This window comes from Schistocerca gregaria, chromosome X, assembly GCF_023897955.1.
Source record: "Schistocerca gregaria isolate iqSchGreg1 chromosome X, iqSchGreg1.2, whole genome shotgun sequence".
NCBI classification, from domain to species: domain Eukaryota; kingdom Metazoa; phylum Arthropoda; class Insecta; order Orthoptera; family Acrididae; genus Schistocerca; species Schistocerca gregaria.
In genome coordinates, this window is record NC_064931.1 from 45,750,133 (window position 1) to 45,777,555 (window position 27,423).

The following is a 27,423-nucleotide window of genomic DNA, read 5'->3' on the forward strand; positions in this document are numbered from 1 at the left end:
GTTAACGACTGCGATGGAGCTCCGTATGCCACGGCAAACTGGCTGACACTGACGGCGGCGGTGCACAAATGCTGCGCAGCTAGCGCCGTTCGACGGCCAACACCGCGGTTTCTGGTGTGTCCGCTGTGCCGTGCGTGTGATCATTGCTTGTACAGCCCTCTCGCAGTGTCCGGAGCAAGTATGGTGGGTCTGACACACCGGTGTCAATGTGTTCTTTTTTCCATTTCCAGGAGTGTATATTAACGGCTAAGGAGACAATCTGAGCAGCCCTCTTAGATAGTTCGCAGATGATGCTGTCATTTACCGTCCACTAAATTCGTCAGAAGATCAAAAACAATTCGAACACGACTCAGACACAATACCTGTACGGTGCGGAAAGTGGCAGTTGTCTCTCAATAAGGAAAAGTGGGAGGTCATCCACAAGAATACGAAAACAAATCTGTTAAATTTCGGTTCCACGATAAATCACACAAATTTGAAGTCTGTCAGTCCAACTAAATATCTAGAAATTACAATTACGAATAAATTAAATTGGAACTGTCACATAGATAATATTGTAGGTAACGCAAACTAAAGACTTCGTTATATTGGCAGAACACTTACAAGAAGCAACAGGTCCACTAAAGGGACTGCCGACGCTATGCTTGTCCGTTGTCTGCAAGAGTACTGCTGTGCGTTATGGAATCCTTACCAGACAAGATTAACAGAGGACACCGAAGAAGTGCAAAGGAGGGCAGCTCCTTTTTTATTATCGTAGTTTAGGGGAGAAAGTGTCAGGGATATGACAAACGAGTTGGGGTGGCAATCATTAAAACAAAGGCGTTTTTTGTTGCGGCGTCATCATTCCACGAAATTTCCACCACCAACTTTTTCCTCTGAATGAAGAAATATTTTATTGCAGCCAGTCTAACTAGAGACAATGATCATCCTAATGGAAGAAGAGAAATCGGAGCTCGTTCGGAAAGATTTAAGCGTTCATTTTGGCCACACGCTGTTAGAGAGCGGAACGGTAGATAAATAATCTGTAGGTGGCTCGAAGAACACTCTGCCAAGCACTTAAACGTGAACTGCAGAGTAGTTATGTAGATGTAGGAAATGAAATACAAGAATAGACATTCCAAACTGTTTAAAAATGTGAATTTCTGAGGTCATCCTTGGGATATTAGTATTAGATCGTTAATAGAACAAGTATTTTTCGTGTTGAAACTTCCTGACAGATTAAAACTGTATGCCGGACCTTTTTTCCAGGACAGTCTTACAGCTTATTTATAACTTAAAGCCGGCCGGTGTGGCCGAGCGGTTGTAAGCGCTTCAGTCTGGAACAGCGCGACCACTACGGTCGCAGGTTCGAATCCTGCCTCCGGCATTGATGTGTGCGATGTCCTTATGCTAGTTAGGCTTAAGTAGTTCTAAGTAGTAGGGGACTGATGGCCTCAGATGTTAAGTCCCATAGTGCTCAGAGCCATTTGAACCATTTTATAACTTAAAACATAACTTAAGACAATCGCTCTCACAGAATATGAGTAGGTAATTTGGCCAGCTTGTTTGGTATTCAAAGCATGGCAAGAGAGAGAAAAACTAGTAAAATTTGAAGAAAGTGCATCAAAGCTATTATGCATCGTAATAAATAACGTACCTCGTAACACGACGAAGTTTTCGTACGTGGGAAATATTCGGTAGGGATATGCTAGAAAGCATTCTTAACGATACTAGTTTTAAGGACGGTTTCTTTCTTTTTTTTCCTAAGAAGGAGTTGAGAACTGTAGCTACTAATGATCTAATTGTCCGTGACAATGCATGGTAGCGTTTGTGTTCTACTTACTACAGTGAACCTTGAATTTGGGCAAACTAAGCTCTGACCTGGAGCATTGCCTTTAGTGGGCAATGATCTCACGAAGTGAGGTGCGCAGGCCAGGTCCTTTATCCGTCGTCACATCTTTATTTTTGCCGGTGCCTGTCTCTCACTTCCAAAACTTCACAGAAACTCTCCTTTAAAATTTGTGAAATTGGTAATCCTAAACAAGAAATGTCCTAGCCACAGCGTAGAGAGCTGCAAGGGCGGCTTGTGGCTCGTGCCTGGATGTTCACTCACTATCAGCATAGAGCACGTATCAGTGCACACAAGGCCCCAGAGCGAAAGATGCAGTCGGAAAATTTTTCCAGTTCAAAAATGGTTCAAATGACTTTAAGCACTATGGAACTTAACGTCCTAGGTCATCTGTCCCCTAGACTTAGATCTACTTAAACCTAACTCACATAAGGACATCACGCACATCCATGCCCGAGGCAAGATTCGAACCTGCGACCGTAGCAGCAGCGCGGTTCCAGACAGTAGCGCCTAGAGCCACTCTTCCACAGCGGCCGGCTTTTTCGAGTTATCACAATGTTATTTTAGATTCTTGTCTATTTCAGAGCGTCACCAGTTTTGTGTTTTCCGCTCAGTAAGAGAGAGTCCTTAGTCCAGAGTCTAGTAAATTTTTGTTTGCCAGTTTGTGATATGACTCTACAGCTTTACTTGTTATACAAACACTTCTACTTCTTTTAGCAGCTGATAAGTATAATGACTCAGTGTAACCTTATCAGCTGTATACACACTTTGATATTTTCATAAGGAATTATGCTAACTTTTATGCCTCTCTGTGAATGTAAAGGCATATTACTTTTCTGGAATCCTGTGTTTTTAGCCAAGGCATTCATCAAAGGATTATTGAATATTAAAGCTTTATATGAAGTATTAGTTTCACGCATAGTCGCTTTCAGTGAAATACTGACAAGGGAAGTGCTTAGAATATAAATCGCTCATCCCTAAAACCCGCATGCAAAACTGCACGTCTTTCCACGAGAGGCAGTTGAATCACCTGTTCAAGGTCTAAGAATGGAACGTTGGTATGGTGAGCTCCTTGAATGTATCAGTTATTGTCTGTAGCATTCCGCACCAGAATGAGCTCCCGTCTAGCGTTCATAATAATCTGTCTCATGTCCTCAAAGTACCCCATAAGCATTTTTAGAGATATGAATGCAGTATATCGCCTGTACTCCGCAACAGTTCTATTATCTGGGTCGTCTATGAACCATCCCGCATTTTCTAAACTATGCAAATCTGTGGGTGATGCAGAGACGTATGTTTTAAGGGTCGATGTTATGCCGACTTTGCGTGTATGGTCGATCTCAGACCCATTGAGTTCATAGCGTGTCTCATGGAACAGGAATGCTTAAGCATTACGTGTTAGCTTGGATCCCACTGTATCGCTGCCGTCGGTTTTCTTGAATCACACCTCTAGGTATATGAAACTCTTGCACGGAAGCGTGCGTGCATAGTTCTGCTGGATAACAATCTTAATTTCGTCGTTCTTGTTAAATGTGGTCGAAGAGTAAGATGTATAAGAGAAGTATTTCTGACGTATAATTCTCTCATCATACTCTACCGGACTGGTTATACTGAGTGAGGACGTCATTGCGCAGTTTCAAGCCAACTGATTTAAGAAACTCGTAGTTCGCCCGTGTTATCACTTTACTGTTCAGTAGCGAAGTGAGATGCTGTGGTTTGCTTGCACTTGTTTTATAACATACGCCTATCCCGCCTTAGATGTAATCGTCCAATGATCTCCTTACCACGAAAGTCAACAAGCTGGCTATTCTGGTCCACAATACGCAGCTCCAAATAATCCAATGTCTGAGCTGTCCGTGGAAGGTATATTGCATTGGCAGGGGTCTCGACAATCTTATACCCCATTGCGACGGACGGGAAGAATCCATATAGAGTATGAACGATATTATCGTTGAGAAAGGAGTCCATTGCAATGTTACACTATACTCGGATTGTGCTGACGGGAAGTATGTCCACAGTCTGATAAGACTTGTAAAATTTACTTGTATCCTTCTTCAAAACCTGCCCTTTTGTGAAACCCAGCAGGCGCCCTATTGAACCTTTCTGGTTAAAGTCAATCGTTGCATTTACAGTCCTTATTTCAGATTTATGTGTACTGATGTTTGCACATAATTCAATACCTTTAACAGACTGTTTTAAGACTTCGTTTAAATCGTCGATATCGTATGCACCTGGTTCTATTTCCACAATATCTTTTTCATCATTAATATCCAGATGCAGTTTGTTGCTAGTCTCAATAATTTTTGGCATGCTGTTGTACGTCTGCAGTCTAATCAATGCAATACTCCATTAACCAACGCTCAAATCAATTGGAGGGAAGTAATTTGCACGCAATACAGATGATCGTTCTTTTAATGTCAAAGTGTACGACACTGCATCTGAATCCCAACTGATGAAGGAATGTTTGAAGCATATAGCATGCTTCTTCTTCTTTGCAAACGTCAAGAGAAACATATACATGTATGTCCATAGAGGTGTGTATTTAAGTCCTGATACCGTCGATAATTGTAGAACAAACGTCCGGTGGGAGTGAAGGATCGTTGTAATTGTTCTGGCGGTTGCAGGTCACCAAATGAGTCGAAATACTAGACGTTATCCGCATTTTTCATAACATATGATAGGCAGTGGGTGCCGGAGCCTCCAGCAACATCTAAATTCACAATGCCGCATTCACCAGTTTTCCACATAGTCTTCGGTAATGTATACCGCATAAACACACCACGGAATCTCAGTATGTTGAATCTGTTTCTAACAAACTTAAGAAGATCTGTATTTGTGAGTGGTCGATCTGGTAGGACCGCAAATGTTTTTTTTATTTATTTATGGGTAGACCAAGCTCTTTCCTGTACAGTTTCAAGTATAGTCCTGTTCCGATGGCTGCGGCTTCCATCATGCGATTATGTCCCCTTGCCTCTTCTAACTGCGCTTGAGAGTTTTGCGCGTTGTTCTCCGTTCGAGCGATAGCTGCAGCAACACCAGCGAGGGAACCTACCGCCAAGAACGCGGAGAGGGCCACCAGATGCGGTGGGTATTAGTAGAACTCTAGGAGCTTTCACCGATCCTCTCCTTCTCGCATCTTTCTGCTTCAGTTTGTTTTTCGTTGCATGCATCGCTGTCCGGATACAGTTCTTCAAACAGCTCTGCTTCCCTGCCTTGTCCTCCTCTTTCTTGTTTAGTGTACAATGTGCAGCATTCATAACTCGCTTGAAATTCATCGCTCCTAAACTCAACTTAATTTTTCCTGGCCTGGTTTTATCATCTGAATATGCCGCGATGCGTTGACCTATACCAATATCCTTTCTTCTCCGTATCGCCTTAGACTTATCAGCTAAAATCCTATCTGCAATGTGACGACTTGATAGATCTTTATGTGCAGCGTATGTAATGTAGTGTTCCATATACGCTTCGTCGAGTAGTTTAACCCACTTATCACCTTGTGCCAAGCGTTTCTGAAGCTTTCGTGGCTCATACAAATGGACAGATACCCTCCCAGAAATAATTGCACAGTATAATCGAACCAACCATTCAACAATAAAAATGAGACCAATGGATGTTCGTGATAATGGACTCATTGATACGGTGTACTATCGCATTAAAATGCTGGATCCACGCAGACAGAAATTTAATGTAGGTGATTTGGTTCAAAAATGGTTCAAATGGCTCTGAGCACTATGGGACTCAACTGCTGTGGTCATTAGTCCCCTAGAACTTAGAACTACTTAAACCTAACTAACCTAGGGACATCACACACATCCATGCCCGAGGCAGGATTCGAACATGCGACCGTAGCAGTCGCACGGTTCCGGACTGCGCGCCTAGAACCGCGAGACCACCGCGGCCGGCAGGTGATTTGGTACGTATCTCAAAACACAAGATAACATTTGAGAAATCATACCTACCAAACTGGTCAACAGAGATATTTACAGTTTCAAAGGTGCAAAGAACAAATCGTAAAACTTGTATAGTGAAGGATAGCAAAGGTGAAGAAATTGTAGTCTGCTTCTACACCGAGGAGTTGCAGAAAAGCTAAGAACCGGATTCTTTTCTCGTAGAGAGTCACAAGACACCTTGGAAATAAAGCACTAGTCAAATGGCTTGGTCTTCCTGCTACACAAAACAGTTGGATTGATGCCAACGATTTGTGTTTTTTACTAGTGGTCTTTTGTTTAAACTGTGTTCTATCGATTTCACTGACCAATAGGATGTTGCAAATTCAGAAAACTACCTCATACATGTGAAGAATGTCGATTTAATTAATGTGGATAATTTTTTTTATATGAATGTGGTGTTAGCATACAGTAGTTAAGGGGAGGGTGTGTATGAGTGGCTTACATGGAGCACAGCAACAGGTTGGATAACACTAAGTTCATTTCAATAATTTTTATGTAAAACACAGTACAATAGTTTAAGAGTGTGGGTGACAAGGAAGAATGCGCCAGAAAGAAATGGCGTTTAAAAGCATGTGAAATTCGAAAAGTGTACCAGAAAATGATGGGAGGACATAACTAATTACTTAATTTGATTTCAAAGGCGGTGCAGTGGTTTAAGGAAATGTGGGTGACATCGAATACCACTTAACAGAACCATAGGTAAAGTAAGACTTATGTCTATCCTATCCAGCACAGGCTGAGTCCTTTCTCAGGCAATTCCTATGAAGAGGTTGTGGTTGGATGACTTAGGTTAGTGGAGGTAGCCCAAGTGCTCTTTTTTCCCCTCCATTTTCTTAGGTTAATGAAGGTATCCTTGGTATTTTGCATTGTCCTGATGGAATTTGAACTTCTTGCCAGGGGGGTGTGGCAGGGGAGTGTGGCACTTTGCCACCAGAGAGGTTAATTAACTGATCAATTTAATTAAGTAGTCAATCAAATTGATAAGAGTGAGCATGGGTGGGGCTTATTCCAATAACTCAGACCTGCAAGTGTACCTGTAACAGCAGGGTGAAGGGGTTGGGAGAGTGGGAGGGGGTGGGGGGACAATAGGTTAAGTACCTGTCAATCAAAAGGAAATGGAAGTGATATGGAAAAGCACTTAACAGAACAACAGGTTGACTCAGACCTGAAAGTGTACCTGTAGCAGCGAGGATTGTGGAGTTTCCTGATGGGGGAGTGGGAGGAGTGGGGGAACAATACGTTAAGTGCAGTGACATGAAAAACCACTTAACAGAACAATAGATTAAGACCTGTCAATCAAAGGACAACAATAGGTTTGCCCCTGAGTGCATACCTGCCCTGATGTAGGCAACCTGCACTAACAAAATGTGCTGGCACCCCCCTGGCTCCACTACTGTTGAAGCCACTCACCACAGCACTCCTCGAACAATCGGTAAGTCGTGCAGTTTCCAAAATGTTCGTGCTGAGCCTCTGTGTCATGACAATCTTCCCTCAGTCAAAATTAGATAGATCTTGTGCTTTCCCCATTCTACACATGAACAATACACTTACTGATATTACATGCAAGGAGCATTTGACTGACTAGCAGTCATGCCTCGCCAGGTGATGATGCTATCGCCTGGACGGGTTTATGTCGATAGCATGTCAGTGGTCTTCATGTTCTGGCTGATCGCTGCACATTTGGTATATATTCAGAAATCACATTTAGACGTTCATTGTTTTTAACAGGTTGTAGTGTTCCTCGTGTAAGAAGGAGAGACATTTGCCACACTGTGTCGGAATTCGTTATTCGATAGTAGTAGGATTGCATTCTACCGGGATCAGAGTTGATTGTGTTGTCGATATTGGACGCGATTCCACGACTGTCGTAAGAATACGTTATTGCTGGCTTCAGGGGGTCCGTTCCCATCGACATGCAGGCTCTCTACAGCCTCATGCGATTAAATTCTGAGAGGACAGATATAGTTGTACTGTCTCCTCGTCGGCTGGGGTGGCCGAGCGGTTCTAGGCGCTACAGTCTGGAACCGCGCGACCACTACGGTCGCAGGTTCGAATCCTGCCTCAGGTATGGATGTGTGTGTGATGCCCTTGGATTAGTTAGGTTTAAGTAGTTCTAAGTTCTAGGGGACTGATGACCTTAGAAGTTAAGTCTGATAGTGCTCAGAGGCATTCGAACCAACTGTCTCCTCGGCCATGTGGGACCACACAGTAATGTCGTGTACCTTCATACAGGAAACGAGCTTATTTGTAAAGAAGTAAGTTTCCACACAAACATTGCGATGACAATTGGAGAGCCAAAGACTGTCTGCAGGACGACCATTGTTGCGGCCTTCCTCAATGTGTCGGCAAACGAAATTCACACCAACAGTAATGCATCCACTGGCATCACTTGATAATGGAGTTCTGCATACACCTTCAGGATGGACATATGTGTGTGTGGATTCTCGGAAAAGAATGAACATTGCCAGACTGCATTCATCATCCTCATACAAGCCCAGCATCTTGCGTAATGAGCTGGGTTGCCACTAAGTAAACAATATGATCACCTCCGGTTCACATAACAGGTAATTTGGGCAGCAGCTGTTACATTTGTGAGAGACAGCAAGTGGCTGTGCTCTATCCTCGAGGTCTCCATGACATTATCTTTCAACAAGATGACACAATACCGAATATTTCCCGCCCTGTCCTGACCTAATGCGATACAGAGAGTGTTCTACTGCTGTCCTGGCCAGCACGTTCTCCAAATCTCTCTTCCACTGGAGATGTCTGGTCACGAGTTGCTGTAAGTCCGGTACACCACCACCCGCTAGCCTCTACGATTGGTGGACTCCGGAGCATATTCGTCACAGTACGAAAGGACTTGTCCGTATCTGGGTCCGTTGGACTAAGCACAACCAGTTTAAAACCATTGTTACTAACAGAGGTGTCAGCTCCTAGGCACTAAATTTCTCACCACCTACGAATTTAGTAGTGAGTACTGTCTACATAAAATATTTAAAATGTTGTTACATGCTATCCTTCCTGGTAGAATTGCCAGACACTCGGTTGTTAACGGATTTTTCTATTTTCTCACCAAAATTTTCCTTGCTCCATTTAATTTTTGACACAAACAAACAATCACAATTTGAACAGGCCTTGAAGCCCCACGGAACTGACTGGCCGTCCTGTCAACCTCAGCCCTTAGGGATCACCGGACGAAGATACGGACGGGCATGTCGCCAGCACACCGCTCTCACATCTGTTGTCGGTTATCGTGACCGGTGCCACTACATCTCAGTCGAGTAGCTCCTCAATTGTTCTCATAATGGCTGAGTGCCAACAGCACTCGGCAGACCCGGACATTGACCCTTCCAAGTGCTGGCTACACAACAGGTCTGAATGGAACTGGCGCTATCACTGGGACAAGGCCGTTGGCTTATTTTTTACGCAAATTGAATAATACACAGTTTTTGTCTTTAGGTCTATTACGAATTATATTTTATGTAATAAACGTAATATATATTATATAAATATATATATTGTGAACAAAGATGGTGATTATCTCACAAACTGGCTTAAATTATTTTCTTCGGTACTTGAGCAAGAGATATCAAATATTTTCAAAGAAGCAGGATTTTGTTCAGTATCCCTGGCTCTGATGCTTTTGTAAAGCGAATCTTTTCATTCGAGAAGAGTGAGTGGTGTGACACAAGCAACAGATATTTAACAGATTTAGTGAAGGCAGAACTCCAGGTGACAGTGAAATATGAAAGCATACCCTGTTCATAATTTTTTAAATTTGCAGATAGTGATTTCAGTTATTAGAAAGCTTCAGAAGTCAGTGAAATAAAATTACAATCAATCTGAATCTGATCGAGCGGCCCTTGAAAATTATAAATACGTTCTTTTTGTGTTTCTTACCTGTGTAGTTCCGCAGTATTAATATTTTGTGTACTCTGTTAAACACATAGAAGGTCTATGTAATTTTTCTGGGATATATTATATATGTGTTCTTTAGTTTTGAAAATATTGTTATAAACAAATGACGAGTCGTCACTCTTTTTATTTTACAAAATATTGCAACCCTATTTAATGGGAATTTATCCATTTTACCGGCAGTTGAGCTCCGTGACTGTAGAATATATTATTCTAGTAAATGCAGTGACCAGCCACTTTGTCATGTATTTTTATTGAAGCTCGGGCGTTTCGGACTTTCACCTATCTTCATGTCCGAAATGCGTATCAGTTTAAACGAAAGTGCATATCTACATAGTATTACTTCCTGGTATTTCACTCGTAGTGGCCAGCAGTGTAGATATGAATACAGATAGTTACTAAAACAACTGGAAAGTCTGTATTCCAAACCAAATTCTTTTGTGAGATGGTAATGCTGATAGTTCACGTGCCGGGAGTTTCATTTGCCCTTACTGTGAATGAAGTTAGTATAGCAGGGGATGTATTACGCATTCGTTCCTACAACAAGGTTGATGTCAGCAGTGTTTAAGTGAGGGTAGATTATTGATGAGGGCTTAGGTGGAGAAAGATGGTAAAGTATTTAGTGCAACAAAGTATACTATCCAGTCAGTGATACCATACATGAGTTGTGGTGAATCATCATCATAGGACAGTGTTACTGAACAACAGTCTATACTCAGTGATAAGAATGGCGAGCAATGGTTTCACTCATCCATTTCGCCATGTTACATCGTCTTACGCCGTAAATGATGATCTACTGGTGTATCATGTTTAATTTGGAATGCATCTCTATACCGTATGAAAAAAATAATGCTACATTAAACAAAACTCGGTAGATTTTTGCGTCGCTGCATGTCGACATCATTAAAGCCGGAGTACCAGGGCATATAGGTCAACTATGAGTTTTCTTTAAAGATTCATTCCGGAAGCCAGGTGATGTGATTTAGAGGAAAACACGAAAAGTCAGAGGAAAACTCGAAACCTCATTGGAAAACACGAAAACTCTAAATGAAAATGACCAAAAGAGGCGACAGCCGCATTCCTCCAGAATACAAGTTCGCCGCTTAAACCAGTTTATTATTTATTTATTCATTGTTGAATTTCGTTGTAAGATCCATCATCTAGGTTGGATCGTTCTTTACGCAACATACATCCTAACAGGAAATGTTAAATTTATCAAATAAAGGAGGAAAACACTTAGCTCATGAGACGTATTTGAGGTAAATAAGTCTTTATTTCAAAACCTATATCTGGTTCTAAACGATCAATTACAGCTCAGCACATCCTTACAGCTAAGCTCCACAGGATATAGTCAGCCAGCTACATATTCCTTCACCTCACTCCCTATGATCACATTCATTTCCATATACTTTTACCATAAAATGATTATCATTATACTGTACTTTGTTTTTGCTTACAGCCATTAGCTTTACATTCAAACAACTTGTACATTTTAACATTGTGTGTTTTCATTATTTGCTATGTTTGATACTATCCATCTTTCAGGACGAATTTTTGGTATGTAACACGAGTAAGCTGTGGCTGGCTCATGTTATGCGCTGTATTAAACCTTTGTTGCCATTCTGTGTTTAGTCTCCCATGTTTATCGCGATTGTGCTATTATCCTCTCCTTCTGCAGGCGGCAGCAGAAGTGTGTATCGATATTCGCACCTTGAACTATCTTTGACCTGGTGCTTATAGTTACCGGCTTGGCGGTGTGCGACCAGTCGGTCGGGTGGCATGGACCAGCGAGGAATTCTCGGCGGAGTGTGGTTTGGCCGGGCCCGCTGGCAGTATCTATGTGGTGTTGAGTGTGTGCCACTGTTCCCAATGCCACGAGGTCCATGGCTTACCGACCCTGGACACGAAAGTTGAGTTTTGATTTAACCTACCAGCAAGTCTCATTGTGTCGTCTGGAGTTCGTTGTCGGCTGTTAGGATATTCCCGTGAGCGACAATGGGTTTTCAAGTTGGAAAATTCTACCTACCCTCCGGTGGAGTTTCACTGTATTTGGTTATTTGAATTGAGGTGCACCAGGGGAATCTTCTGTCTTGTGGGCATTAACGTTCCGGTTACCTGACCTAGCCATTGAGCAAATTTCAGGAGTGTTGTTTCCTCATCGTGTTGTTGCTGCCCAGCACGGTGTTGTAGTTTGACAGCTCTATGTATGATTGGTTGTGCGCGCCAATATCTTCTGCGTTGTTCCATTGAACTCCCTGTTTTGCCGGCCGCGGTGGCCGTGCGGTTCTGGCGCTTCAGTCCGGAACCGCGGGACTGCTACGGTCGCAGGTTCGAATCCTGCCTCGGGCATGTGTGTGTGATGTCCTTAGGTTAGTTAGGTTTAAGTAGTTCTAAGTTCTAGGGGACTTATGACCTAAGATGTTGAGTCCCATAGTGCTCAGAGCCATTTGAACCATTTTGAACTCCCTGTTTTGCCCTGGTCGGGTGAAGTGGAAATTATCTTGTCGGTGGGTCCATTGACTATCGGTCATTTGGGTTGTCGTCGGATCGTGAATGGTTGGCCATACTGCCTGTCTCACCTAAGCAAGCGTTAGTGTTTGAATTACAGGCCCATCCACGAACATCTGAGTGCCATTGGGTGTACTGCCCTATTTTTTTTAAATTTGTTCTTGTTGTTTGTACATGAATGGATTCTAGTCACTAGAAATGACCGCTGATAAGCCCTTGGATGTTGGCGCGCTAGGTACATATAGTCTGTGGCCGCGAGCTCAGCTCCGGTTCACCACCGGCAATGGAGGGTGAAGCTTTGACAATGCCAGCCACTCGTGGTGGCGAAACGTCAGTAAAATCATTAGATGAACGTCGGCCGAAGAACCCTAGACAGAAGCCAATTTGTAAGGTTTGGTTTCCTGTATACCGGTGTCCCTTAGTCAGTTGTTTCCGTGCGATTGCCAACTAAGCCGAAAACTGGTTCGAAACAAACAAATACTGGCAGAACAGAAACGTAGTTTGTGTGTTTTTCAACCTTAAATAACAGGCTCTTGTTATAATGACAAAGTAACTTATTTTATAGCAACTGTAGAAACTTTAGAGCACGGAGGACAAGGACAAAACATTATTATTACTGGCCATACGTTTTGTTTATTGTATCATCTCACTTCGTCACTGGCACTGGCCGGCCGTTGTGGCCGAGCGGTTCTAGGTGCTTCAGAGAACCGCGCGACCGCTCCCGTCGCAGGTTCGAATCGTGCCTCGGGCATGGATGTGTGTGATGTCCTTAGGTTAGTTAGGTTTAAGCAGTTCTAAGTTCTAGGGAACTGATGACCTCAGAATTTAAGTCCCATAGTGCTCAGAGCCATTTTTTTGTCACTGCACTATATTGCAACCTAGAGAATCAAGATGAGAGTAACTGGCTATCAACAGGTAAACACAACTTAGATAGGAAGAAATAATTCTGGAAAGCACTTTTTTGCTTTACTTGTATATGCTAGCTTTAACGAACACTTTCAGTTATTTTTCGATTTCCAATATTGTCGTAGTTTGTTATGCAAAAGTAACTTGAACATAATGAGAAAATTACGAATGATAGCAAGTGGAGAACTACTATTCTGCCAACAGCATTCTCAAATGTGTTTTCAGCACAGTGCACAGATGAGTAGCGATACACGTTAGTAAATATGTAATGTGCCAGCACAATTGTAAATCAGCTTCAGTAATGAGTAATTAACCCATCTCCTTAGCCGAAGTCGCTAACACATGCTGATGCAGTGGCACTCGATTTGGAGGTATGCCGGTTCAAATATCGATGGTGGATGAAATTTTCACTGTGAGTATTTGGTCAGGAAAGGAAGAAGAGGTGGTAGTGTAAGGTTCCTGATCCTCAGTCTTTGTGTCAACGGCCCGGGGCCCTATTCTATATCTTTCCGCCATTTTGCCGGTCGGTTCGGTACGCGAGAGCACCGAATAGTCTTGTTTTCTAAACAGAGCCCCAACATTATTTGTTGCCAAACGGTCCTAGTGAACCAAAACACAGTTGTCAGACCGAGCGAGGTGGCGCAGTGGTTAGACACTGGACTCGCATTCGGGAGGACGACGGTTCAATCCCGCGTCCGGCCATCCTGATTTAGGTTTTCCATGATTTCCCTAAATCGCTCCAGGCAAAGGCCGGGATGGTTCCTTTGAAAGGGTACGGCCAACTTCCTTCCCCATCCTTCCCTAATCCGATGAGACCGATGACCTCGCTTTCTGGTCTCCTTCCACAAAAACAACAACACTGTTGTCAGTTCTCCTTGCGCCAACCAACGAAAAGCGCCACAGCGGCACGAAATCTAAGCAGCTAGCAACCGACCCGGGCATGCCATTCTTCACAGTACCGAAAAGTGTGGTTAGAGTACGTAATACTGTTCAAATTTCACTGACCATGGACTTCCATGAAAGCATGATAACGACAGAATATTGATTGTGCTCTGGAAACTGTCGTAAATGTCACATTATGTCATTTTATTCTCATTGACACCGTCGTCTCGTTTTGAATTTTGCGTTTCGGAATGTGAGTTAGGCATAGAGTGTAGTGCTACATTGTACAAATACATCTATAGAAACACCCGAAAAATTCGTCACTTTTTTCTATTTTCCGTCGTTTCTTAGTTGCTTCGAAATTCATGGAGGTATGTTCCGTCTATGCAACTAATTGAAGGCAGTTTGTTTATTGCCATACGCATTACGCTTCCTTTATTGATTATGATGCTTCACAAATAAAAGAAGCGAAATGCGTATGGGAATAAAATGCCTTCAATTAGTTGCATAGACGGAACACATCTCCACGAAACCCGGAAAATTGTTTAAGAGAGTGTCAAACAATAAGAAGATACATAGAATGTGGTTGTAGCTCGCTCCTAGAGATCTAAATGATAAAGTAGCCTACTTCCCTATGTGATACATCAACGATTTGGTTCATAAATACAAAATTTAAAAAAATCGCCTTTTCGAGAGCGTGTGGCGAGTGCAGCTATAGAAGTTCGTTGTAGTTTATAACATGCATCTGATGAACCAAGATGTTTCATATACGGTGGTATAGTCTGAAAATATTGTGGCGGGAACCTTCCATCTCTGTCTACTGTTGTTGAGGATTCGATCGCAGATAAATACTTGTGACACGCTAGAGTATAAAGACGATTGCTGCTGGTTTCATTCGCACTAATTTACGTTGTGCTCTTAGATTCCTGTCTGACCACATTCTAGGAAATCACTACGTATTCCGAAAAAAAATGGTGAATTATTTGTGACAGGAAGTAATATAAAAGTTTCACGCACAATGATTTCATCTTTCATTTCTTAAACATATGGAAGTCACGAAATCAGAGATACTCGTTACTGAGAAAGCGCGCTCTTACGTGTAAATTACTACGAATATTGCCGAAAAATGCCTAACTTTGACGATTAACGATGTCCCAGAATGCAAACGCGAAGAGGAAAAAATTTTTTTTTCGTATCCAGCGGTATACGAACCTACGCCCCTTGCCACGTTACCAATTTCGCTATTACAACTCGCATGCTGTTACCGCTTTATTTTATGGAATTCAAGTCGAGAGAGATACAGGCTGACGTCATTGCCAAATGATGCTGTCGTAAGCCGTAATTGGATGAAATTTTGGAAGGTTTTCTATAAGACTTCACACAATTCCTTTGCATTGTTACTTAAAAGTTTTAAACGCGTTTCGATAATTAATAAGTAAACCATTTGCGGAAAAGAGTACGCGAAGTCACTAGTAATTTCAGCTAACACTCATGTAATATACGTAAGCAGAGCCGATGTCTTGACATTTAATGATTAAACTCTTAATTGCATAAAAATTAGTTATTTTGAGAGAATATTAACTGAAAACTTTTTTGATGTTGTAATCATTCACAGTAACAACCTAACCTAACTATATTTTTAACAAAGGAAAATAGTCTACTATGAACTCACTTTCCAACTGGACACATCCTGTGGTGATTCTTTAGTAACACAATCACTAAATCCAAAGCTAAAACCGCACAATATGTTTAAAATATCAAATTAAATGTGTAAATAAACCACAGCTAACCGAACGACAGGGCTGTACCGAAATCCAAAACCTGTCGGTACAGTTGTTAAAAAATCGGCGGGAGGACCATTCGCTAACAGGTCTCAGAAGCTTACTGAATAGGAAATTCCGATAAACAACCGAAAATGACGTCGCTACCGAGACTAACCTACTGCACCGATCGGTATGAACAATATACTTCAGACTAGGGCCCCTGGATTAAAATCTAAACCACTCCGCAGTGACTCATTAAGTGAGTGCGTGTGTGACAGTTGATGGTGATCCGTCTGTCGAATGGGGTCATTAAGCTTGGCGACCCCATGGTGCTGTTCGTGAGGAGTAGGCTATGCGCCAGCTTTGGTTTCACCCTCTGCCTTTCATCCGTAACAACGCATATCCAATGCTACTCTGTACAATCACGCATCACATGGCACAGATACACACTTAACACATCATAACAGGTTGGAGGAAGGCAACGGCACGCTGTCTCCACTAGGACGTTGCCATGAGCGATGGTGCAGGATTCCTGCATCTACTCCCTCTGTGCTCATATCCTGAGCATTGATATATTTATTGTAATGTATTATAAATCAAAGAAATTTGTGCATTTTAAGGGGAACAGCAGAACTCCTACATAAGTTGTAAATGATTAGCCTATTTATTCATTTATCTTTGGTACTTAATCGCATCATTTGTGACATATGTAAGATGTCGATGTCAGGTCAAATACCTAGTAACGACTGTTGGAATGGCGCACTGATGTTCTGGACAAGGTCCTAATATTTTGCCATTTCCTTCCTCTGTCCTGTTATGAAGTGGCAAGAGTATATGTGTACTTTTTCGGTGAATGTAAGGGCTCGTGCATTTCTCTTATTTTGAATAATTAAGGTCTGAAAAAAGGAAGAAGGTGAAATGGTCGCTATCACTGAACAGCACTAAGGACACATTGAACGAAACGTTCTCATGCACCGCTTGAATAACCATCATCAACGTACATGGTGTCACTACCCCGATATATTGCGAAGAGGCTTCGACTTTAAAAATCGACATTAGCGATCAACACCACCTTTCCTCTCTTTCGCTGTTAAATAACGGTGTAAAAAATTCTTTCGAGACCAAGATTCCAATTGGCAGTGTCTGTGTTGATTGTCACTGAACTAGATCGTTTATTAGCGAACATATCTATGGATGCAGGAAACATACTCATCCGCACGTGAGACCATTACCGTATGTGGGGCAAAGCTTCAACATTTTCTCTTCCAGTTAGTTAACACAAAACACACCACACCCATCAGGACGAGGTGAGATGGTGTGTGTGTGTGTGTGTGTGTGTGTGTGTGTGTGTGTGTCATTAACTGATCCAGTCCTGTGAAGTTAGTCACTATGGCCTTAATATATTGGTACTGTCGACGGCTGAAAGCAAGGGGAACCTCTAGACCTTAATTTCCCGAGAGCATGCAGCTCTACTAAATAGGTTAATGATGACTGCATTGGCAAGCTGTTGTGGCTGAGTGGTTCTAGGCGCTCCAGTCGGGAACCGCGCTGCTGCTACGGTCACAGGTTCGAATCCTGCCTCGGGCATGGAAGTGTGTGATGTCCTTAGGTTAGTTAGGTTTAAGTAGTTCTAAGTCTAGGGGACTGATGACCTCAGATGTTAGGTCCCATAGTGCTCAGAGCCATTTGAAGTGCCATTTGATGATGGCATTGTCTTGGGTAAAATATTTCGGAAATGAAATAGTCTTCCATTCGAATCCCCGAGCGGGACCTACTTAGAAGGAATTTGTTATCAGAAAAAACAAAACTGGCCTTCTGTGGGACAAGTCGTGGAATGTTTGATCCGTTAATCGTGTAGGTAGGTAAGAGATTTTGGAAAGGGAAACGCGTAAGTTGAAGTTGGTTATAAGGGAAATTAGTCAAGTGCTATGGAAGGAAGGACAGGACTTCTGTTTCGGTGAGTAGAAAGCTATAAATACAAAATCAGATAGGGACCATACAGGAATAGAACTTAATAATGAGTAGGAAAATATTTCTCGGCTAAGCCACTATGAACAGCACTATCGTAGCCAAGATAGAATGAGGCTTAACCCAACACGACAGACCAGATTTATATAGTTTTTAGCTCCGCATATGATCAAGAGTTTGAAATGCATGAATGTATGACTGTATGACGAGTGAAAAGAAATTACTCACATTATTAAGGGAGACGAAAATTTAAATGTGATCGCGGGCTGGAATTCTATAGTAGGAAAAGGCAGAGAATAGAGAGAAAGAAACAGAAGAACATGGAATAGGAAAAATGAATGAAATGGGAAGCTTCCTGTCAGGGTTTTGCACAGTGCACCATTTAATATTTGCTAACACTTAACAGTCATGAAAGACAACCTGTCTGTTCCCTTCTGTCTGTTTTTTAGGCCGACGTTTATTTGCTGATTTTTCTGACGTTTCGCCAGCATGAGGGGCTGTTGCTGTCAAAGCGTCACCCTCCATTTTTGGCGGCGGATGGAAGGTAACGCTTTGACAATGCTACCTATTCATGCAGGCGGAACGTCAAAAGTCGTCAAACAGGAGCCAACAGGCAAATCATTGACAAGTGGCCACTAAAGCCTAACAAGTTTGAATGACGCAAGACTGTTGTACATTTGAAAGCGATGTGTGGACATCGCCCATAGATTTCAGATCGATTACCTAATATTAAGGCAGAGATTTAGTAATAGGAACATTACCAGGTGCAGTTGTGGACTGACCATAAGCTATAGGATATGAACTGCAGATTAGAACTTAATAAATTGCAGAAAGATTAGAAATTAAGGAGATGAGACCTTGATGAATCGAAAGAACCGTTTATTGTTGAGAGTTTCAAAGGGACCATTAGGCATTGCTTGATTGAATCAGGGAAAGCGAATACAATACGGAATGTGTATCTTTCGGAGATGAAGTAGCGACAGATGCAGAGAATCACTGGTAAAATGATAACGCCCTATTGCAGTCCTCGTATAACACGCGAAATGTTAAATGTAATTGACGAAAGGAGAAAATATAAAAATGCATCAAACAAAGCAGGCAAAATGGACTAAAAATGACTGAAAATTGAGATTGACAAAAAGTACAAAATGGCTAAGTATGTAAGGCTAAACCAATGAAAGATTGCAGGAGAAGGGATAACTAGGGATAACATAGATACGTACAGGAAAATTAAAAATACCTTAGGAGAAAAGAGAAGAAGCTATAAAAATATCAACAGCTCAAACAGAAATCCAGAACTAAGAAAAGAAGGCACAACTAGAAAGTGAAAGGAACATGTAAAATGGTTATACAACGGAAATTGTCGTGGTGACAACATTATAAAAAGGGAAGTGAAAGTAAATGAAAATGAGACGGGACATAAGACACCATAAGGCGCTCTGCAAGAGCCAAGAATATCTACGATGCTCTAATTTCCACCAAAACAAACTAACAGCTCTCTGCCTGCAACTCGTCTCCATTACAGACGCTACGTATAGCGCAGCCACCTATCGGAACTTCATGGCACTATAGGGGCTGAAGTGGGATTCCACGATGTCGTACGAAAAAGTCCACGTTTTATCAACCGAAACTGGGCGAGGAAAAAGTGTTTGATTACTTACAGAATGCCACTCTTAGATTAGAAAATGGTAATGTCCGAAGTAGACAGTATATAAAATGCAGACTGGCGGTACAAAAAAACTATTTCTGGAAAACGCGAATCGGTTAAGATCGAATATAAATTTTAATTTTAGGAATTCTGTTCTGGAGGTAGGGATGCACTCCAACGACACCGGCTGATACAGCGACGAAACGCCGGGACTGGCGCCAGACCTGCACACGACTCAACGCCACCATCCCTATCAACTCCTCCAAGTACTGGTCCACCTTCCATCGCCTTACAGCTTCCCAATCCGCTCCCCACTACCCCCTTCTCCACAAAGACCGCACCCTTCCTGACGACCTCAGCAAGGCCAATCACTTAGCTTCCCACCTTTCCGAGGTTTCTCCATCCCAGATGATACCCACTTTGATTATTCTCTTTTCCCCCACCATCATGGGATGTGCCGATACCTCAGTTGCTCCACTTGCTCCTAGTCTCCAGTACTTGGGGCAGTTGCCCCCCTCTGACATCAACATTCCAATCACAGCACAAGACATTACACTTATCCTCCAGTCCAAACACAACACGGCCCCTGGTCATGACTGTGTCACCTACCACCGCCTTTGAGAAAGCCCCTATTCCTTCCTCACTGTCCTTGCCCATCTCTATAACGTCATCCTCTCTACTGGCTTCTACCCTGTACTGTTGAAGACTTCGCGCGTCCTCTTATTCCTCAAACCCAAAAAACCCCTTCTGCCGCCTCTTCCTATTGTCCCATCTGCCCCACCTCCATCTTCAGTAAGGTCTTCGAATCCATCCTTTCCTGCCGTATCCATCAGCATCTTAATCAACACCACCTCCTCCCCCCTACCCAATGTGGCTTCCGACCCTCCTTGTCTCCTGAAGACCAACTCCTTAACCTCGTTCACCTTCTCTCCCTCCTGCTCAACTCCCGTCGCTCCGCCATATTTGTTTCCCTCGACCTCCAAAATGCCAATGACTGTGTATGGCACCCTGGTCTCCTCTTTAAACTTCAAACCTATGCCCTGCCTATAAATTTTGTCCATCTGGTCGCTTCCTTCCTCACGCGCCATCCTTCCTATGTCACCCTCCACAACAACAACTCTCATATCTTTTATCCCCCAGGGCCCTGTCCTCTCCCCTCTCCTTTATCTCTTGTATACAGCTGATATGCCCAAGCCACACCCACCTGTCCACCTTCTCCAGAAAGCTGATGACACCACCTTCCTGGCTCTCTATTTTACCCTTCAACGGTCCCAACGCACCCTCCAAACCCACCTTAATCAGTTCACCACTTGGTGTAACCAGTGGTTCCTCCGTCTCAACCCCTCCAAAACCCAGGCTATCATCATAGGCCGCACCAACCACTCCTTCTGTCTCCATGATTTCTACCTGAACCTTTATGGTCATCCCATCCAACTCACCCCCACCTTGAGATACCTTGGCCTCACCCTGACCGTCACCTCACCTGGACCCCTCACCTGCAGACCACTCAGAAGAAAGCCCATTCCTGCCTCCACCTCCTGAAACACCTGTGTGGCCAGACATGGGGATTGCATCCTTCCACCATCCTCCACACCTACAACTCCCTCATACATCCTATCCTCTGTTATGCCTGGAACTCCGCATCCACCCGCTTTTACAAGGCCCTCCAAATCCTTGAATGCCATGCGCTCCGCCTTGCCTTCCGTATCTGCCTTCCTTCCCCCACACGGGTCCTGTATGAACTCATCCCCTTCCCCTACCTCCTCCTGTTCCTCCAACATCTCTGCATCCTTTACATTGTGTGCAGGCTTGATCCCCACCCCCTGGTTTCCTCCTTCCTCTCCATCCCCCGCCCGTTGCCGTTTCTCTATCGCTGTATCCCTCCCTCTCTCCACCTCCACATCCTCCATCTCCTTCATCAGTGCAATTTCCGGCACCTTCCTCTCCCGGATGATGAACTTTGCCGTGACATATACCCTTCCTTCCAACTATAACCTGGCCTTGTTCCCTCCTTCCCCAGGGTCCCCTTTCTTCCTCTCCCCTCCTCCTCCCTAGAGAGGATTTTCCTCCTCCCCCCTGAGCCCCTGCCCCCATCCTTTCCTCTTTCCCTCCTTCGTACCTCCCTATCTGGGCCTCTCTGGCGCGCCCCCTACCCATCTCCCCCCTCTCTTCCCCTCCCTCCCTCATCTCCTTGCGCCTGGCAGATCCTCTGTTTTGATCATTGTCAGTGTGCCACGTCAGTGTTGTGTTTAGTGCTGTTTCTCCTGTGCGTCAACAGGTGTGCTTTTAATTGTGTGCTGGCCGTGTACTTCGTTTTACTGGCAGTGTTTGTTATGTGCTATGCTATCTATTGATACTTTTATGCTCCGGTCATACTGCGCCTTGTGTTCTTTTAATTGTCCAAGTGTGTGGTTTTTTGTGTGTGCTACTTTTTTATGGTTTTTATCTCCATTTTACAGTCACCTCTTTTTTGTCTATTGTGTTCCATGATGTTCCCTCTTTTCTGCATCTATGATCACCTTGTTTTCTCCTTTGTTATTTTTAAATGTCTTCTATTGTTTGTTCTATGTCTTTCGGCTGTAGAGAAGTGTATATGCTACTGCCAGCCTGCCCCGATGGGGAACTGAAATACAATAAAGGAAAAACAAAATCTAGAGGTGATCGTCTAGAATGTTGGCTTGTGCCAAAGTAAAATGGCACAACACGACTAAAACACAGGATCGGTTGATAGGATATATCCTGTGGCATCAAGGAAACGTCAGTTAGGTAATAGAAGGAAGTGGGGCGGGGGAGGGGTGGCATAAACTGCATGGGGAAACCAAGTCTTGAGTACAGTAAATATGGTCAAATGGATGTAGGTTGCTGTAGTTATTCAGAGAGATGTGGCTTTCACAGGATATACGAGCATGGAGAGCTGCAACAAACTGGTCTTGGTGCTGAAGACAACAATCACAACTCCAGCAGAAAACAAAATTTGTATTAATTGTCACAAAAAGACAATGAGATATTTGGTAGCAAGATGAAGGTTGGTAGATGTCAGAAGTTCGATAGTAGATACACTTCGTTCTGTAGTGAACATCAAAGGCGTTTGTCTTGACTAAGTGAGTCAATAAGAATATTTCTAGATGACAAATGAATAATCAAAAATTTGAAATCTACGGTTGTAAATAAGGTAGATAAATGTTAGTAGAATAACAAGCTATCGGACTAGTATAGGTCCAAATGTATTAATGTCACGGCAGAGTCTATCCAGCAGACTGAGAATTTTAGTATTGACGTCGCAAATTATGGAGTCTCTGATGGAATCATCAGTAAGATGACTTTTGAAATGCCTGCAGCAACTATCCAATGTACGGAAAAAAGGAAACCATTCTGAATTGTAATTTGCATAATTAATAGGTGAGCCGGAAGCACTGGGTTCTCTTTCGACAGTTCTTTTCAGTGAATTTCCAGCACACCATGATACTGGCTCACAAATTTCACTGTTTTGCAATTATTAGGAAAATATCAATTCAGTGTTTCCCTTGCTTTTTACACGAACACTCAGCATTAAAACTACTTTTCTTCTTCTCACAATAGAAGTCTCTTTTCAAACACCGGGCCAACATATTGTACAGCAATATTTTTCTTTGAGTCTAGTAATTAAAGAAAAGGAAAGTGTATTAAATTGTGATTCGTTCCAAAACTCTATAAATGGAGCAGAAAACTGCTAGTATTAGTCCATCTGCCGCTTGTCTAAAATACGAGAGTTATTTCTTATTCAAGTTTAATATTTTACCCTCGGTTATCCTGCGGTTTATATTTCCGGGATGTTGTTGCTACTGGCCGCGGTGGTCCTGCGGTTCTAGCGCGCAGTCCGGAACCGCGCAACTGCTACGGTCGCAGGTTCGAATCCTGCCTCGGGCATGGATGTGTGTGATGTCCTTAGGTTAGTTAGGTTTAAGTAGTTCTAAGTTATAGGGGACTGATGACCACAGCAGTTGAGTCCCATAGTGCGCAGAGCCATTTGAACCATTTTTTTGTTGTTGTTGCTAAAGACGATGCATGCTTGATTAAGGGAATTGTGGTAATTGGTGGTGTAACAAGTGAAGAGTCAACGTTATGCAGAGATCCTGATACTTTTTCAGTTGCACGTGTGTGTAAGCTTTCTCTTCGTTAAGTTAGTGGATACAACAAAGGATAATTGGATGATTTTTTACAATCACAACTATGGCCTGTGGTACGAAAATACTTACGTGGAGTGTTTCCTTGGTGATAGTATGAGTTTTCTAAGATTCAGAAAGTCCCGATGTCTAAATTTGATATTACCGAAATACAAATGTTACAAGTGAAAATGGCAGATCTTCTTATTTAATGTCGGTGTATTGACGATGATCAGAATCCAAATAGGCACATTTATGTACTAATGTTATTTATTTTTCAACCTGCACGATGTGATATGTCTGAAGAATTTGTGCAGTTGCGATTCGCACCTGAAGATGGCGAGCTAACACCTTTAAAATATTGTGCAGTTCACGTGTCGGCATCCGACCCAAAGTAAGAGAACCTTTCAAGCGAAGTGCGGTCGAAAAACGTGAATACGGGCACGACACGGTCGCACTAAGTTCTGCGGTATCCGTTCGAACAACCCCGTTGTTGTTCGAACAAAATCAGAGCTAGAGATAGTTCTTACCACGATATTATTTTCAGTATCGACATGTGTCTCATACACAAGACTTATCACATGGGTACACGAAAAGAAATCATACCAAAACTGACATAGTGCTTATTTTGGAAAGAATCTGTAATCAATGACTGAACAAAAAAGTTTACTGTTCGTCTAGACTGCATATATGACTAACGTTATGAGCAGTTTCTGTTCTATCGAATCATATTTCGATCTGCATATGTTGGCTGCAATGACGTAGCATGCATATTTCTTGTACACACTGTTAGATTACTCTCGTAGCCGGCATACATGGATCTGAAGATGGTTCAATGGCACCGAAATATTTGTAATATACAGAATGTAGTCTTCACGGACAATAAAATTTGTTCAAAAAGAAATTAAGTGACTTCGGTTCAGATGAAAGAGCTGGCCACTGAACTGGAAGTTCTCTTCGTATGCACTTTCAGATCTTCATGAGTAACATGTGCAAAGTTAGGTGTGGCCCCAATATATTCGTGCATGAAGGTGCACGAACAACAAACTCACAATAGCAACAAACATAACTGTTTAGCTACTTCTAAGAGGCATACTGAGAAGGAATCCAATTATAAAGATGAACAACATATCTACGAAAAGGAAAGCTATGACGAGACACCTTGCATTTGTACTGACGAACATTTACACTTGAATCAACATGCCAGACTGACAACTAACAAAGAGACGAAACTTCCACGGCTGAACACTATAAGATACAGACTACCTATTCAGACAATGAAGACATATTACACAGCACTCAGTGAATCAAGAACTTGTTTTGCGGCTTGTGCTTGGGCCCGTCTATTGTGGCTAGGTACGCATAAAAACATTGCGAGGCGCGGCCAGAGGGGTATTCTGCTCAGCATGTCTGAGGCTTTCGGCGCGAGCTCGATTGAGGCGCTGTGCTTGGTACTCGGAGTCTTTCCTATAGATATTACAATTCGCCAGAGAGCAGCTGCTTCTGGCGGAAGAGGGGGAGATGCGACAAAATATGTGAAATAACTGGAAAAGACGAAACCGACAAACGGAAATTAAGCAAGTGGAGAACTGATATATGGCAGGCAGAATGAGGCACAACTGACCAGGGAAAACGAGTCTACTCTTTCATCCCCAATATACGAGAGCGGCCTAAAGTAGACTCACACTGTGCCTGTGGTGAGAATGGCTCACCTGAACACATAGTGCTCATCTGCGATGCCCTGGGACACGTAAGACCGAGTTTAGGAAACCAGGATATAGGACGGTTAACACGCAGATAAGATGACTGGAACTCTATAAACAACGTTGCAGACGAAGTATCGCGAGCACTGCATGCGGCATGCAAACAGGAGAGACCATACGCTAGAATAAGACAGGCTCCACATTGGATCAGCAGTACATAGTAAACGACACAGACACGGAATCGGATGCTATTTCGCACACAGGAAGTGAAGACGAGATAAACATACAAACATAGCAAAAGTAAGCGAAGGTTCTACAACACTAAATCGAATTGATTTGAAATTGTAACACTCTGTGTAGCTGTGTGTTATACCATTTCATAGTATGTAACACTATCTGAAGAACCGTGCGACTGCTTCGGTAGCAGGTTCGAATCCTGCCTCGGGCATGGATGTGTGTGATGTCCTTAGGTTAGTTAGGATTAAGTAGTTCTAAGTTCTAGGGGACTGATGACCTCAGCAGTTAAGTCCCATAGTGCTCAGAGCCATTTGAACCATTTGAACCTATCTGAAGATGTGACATTTCTTCTTCTTTCGGTGCATCAGGTGTGACTGGCTTGAAGTTTTACTGAGCCCTCGCACTTGATGCAGCTGACTATGACATTTTAAATCAACTCTCAATCCCCACTGTTACCCTAAGTTCGGAAACACATTATAACCTGACGTGTAACAGATGTAACCACACACACAGAAGGAAAGACATCATATCTAAGTCCAATTACCATAAGTTCGGAAACACATTATAACCTGACGTGTAACATATGTAACAGATGTAACCACACACACAGAAGGAAAGACATTATATCTAAGTCAAATTGCCATCTCTTGTTTCTTCTATTAAATACACTTTTAATTTTAATTTAAAATACGTCCACAACATATTATGTATCTTATTTATTATCATTATCTAACTTAGCAGCAAGTTAAAATTGTGTACATGCATTTGTAATTACTCTATACATTTTTATCTCTTTTTTTTAATTTATCCTTTTGTAAAATTTTCCAACAACAAAGATGTACTTGTAATAAAACTGAATTTGTATAATATAACATGTAAAATCACACAATGTGCGACCTGCTATAGAACAACAGGCAGCAGGTCCTTACTTGAGAAATAAATAAATAAATCTCGAAAATCTAATTACACGATCTCCAGAGCTGGTGTTCTAAGGCCAATTTAAATACACTCAGCCTTCTACCATATCGATCGTGAAAACACGTTCTAATTAGCTATAAAGTAGCGTTTCCTCGTGTGCGGGAAGGGTGTCAGTAAGATGTTAGTGAAAAATATTCTCTACGATTCATTTTACAGTGATCTTACGTATTGATAAGTATGCAGTTATTATATCCTTTTAGAGCAGTTAGTAAAAAGTGCTCCAATTCACCAATTTGTCATATAGAAAAGAAAACAAGAACAATCTGCAGAACTTTATAACTGAATTACAGAAAATAGTTTTTAGCAAGTTTTACGAAGGTTCTACACGCGGAACAAGTTAATGTATGGAAACTATTGTTGTAGAGCTATTAGATGCTTACCTACTAGTGAGCAGCGCATGTTGTCATCACGGTCGTCAGACGAGACTGTAATGCCGGCAACCTCAACGCATGCGTAAGCGGGGTCAGCCAGTAGGAGAGAGCCGGGAAGAGATAAGGGAGAAATAACTGACAGTTTAGTTCACAAGGATTTATGCCCTCTGTTTCTTGCAGAGGCATCGACCTCTTCGAAAACAGAATACACATTTCAGTCAAGAAATATGGAAAACAGCCCCGGACAGGTGTGCGTGTTAAACCACCGCTGCCGGAAGGGGGAGCTGCGCTGGCCCCGGTTCGAATCCGCCCTGCGGATTAACCGTGAGGGTCGGTGTGCTGGTCAAACTGTATGTGGTTTCGAGGTGATATCCCACATCCCACTAGCTGAATACTGGGCTGATACCCAAGTATCGCCTCTCTAGCACAATTCGGAAACATTTGGAAAACTTTCACTCACTTCCATCTTGAATAGCAACACGCAGACAGTTGGACTACACATATTCCGTGTCGGAGGGTAACCAGGTGGCGACAGGTTGGACATCCGGCCACAACTTAAATTAACAATATCCATTAATACCGGGCCGTCCCTGCGCCGTTGCAGGGCAAAGGCACGAGAAAAAG

General features: G+C 42.7%; 1 protein-coding gene across 1 annotated transcript in view; it reads right to left on the bottom strand.

Annotated features, from left to right (window-relative positions):
• Positions 1-26,883, bottom strand: part of LOC126298412 (uncharacterized) — a 538,508-nt gene extending 511,625 nt beyond the window's left edge. The window contains exon 1 of the mRNA XM_049989733.1: positions 26,809-26,883. Within this exon, the coding sequence (XP_049845690.1) occupies positions 26,809-26,827 (19 nt within the window). The 5' untranslated portion in view covers positions 26,828-26,883. The remainder of the gene's footprint in view (positions 1-26,808) is intronic.
• Between the last annotated feature and the right edge of the window lie 540 nt (positions 26,884-27,423).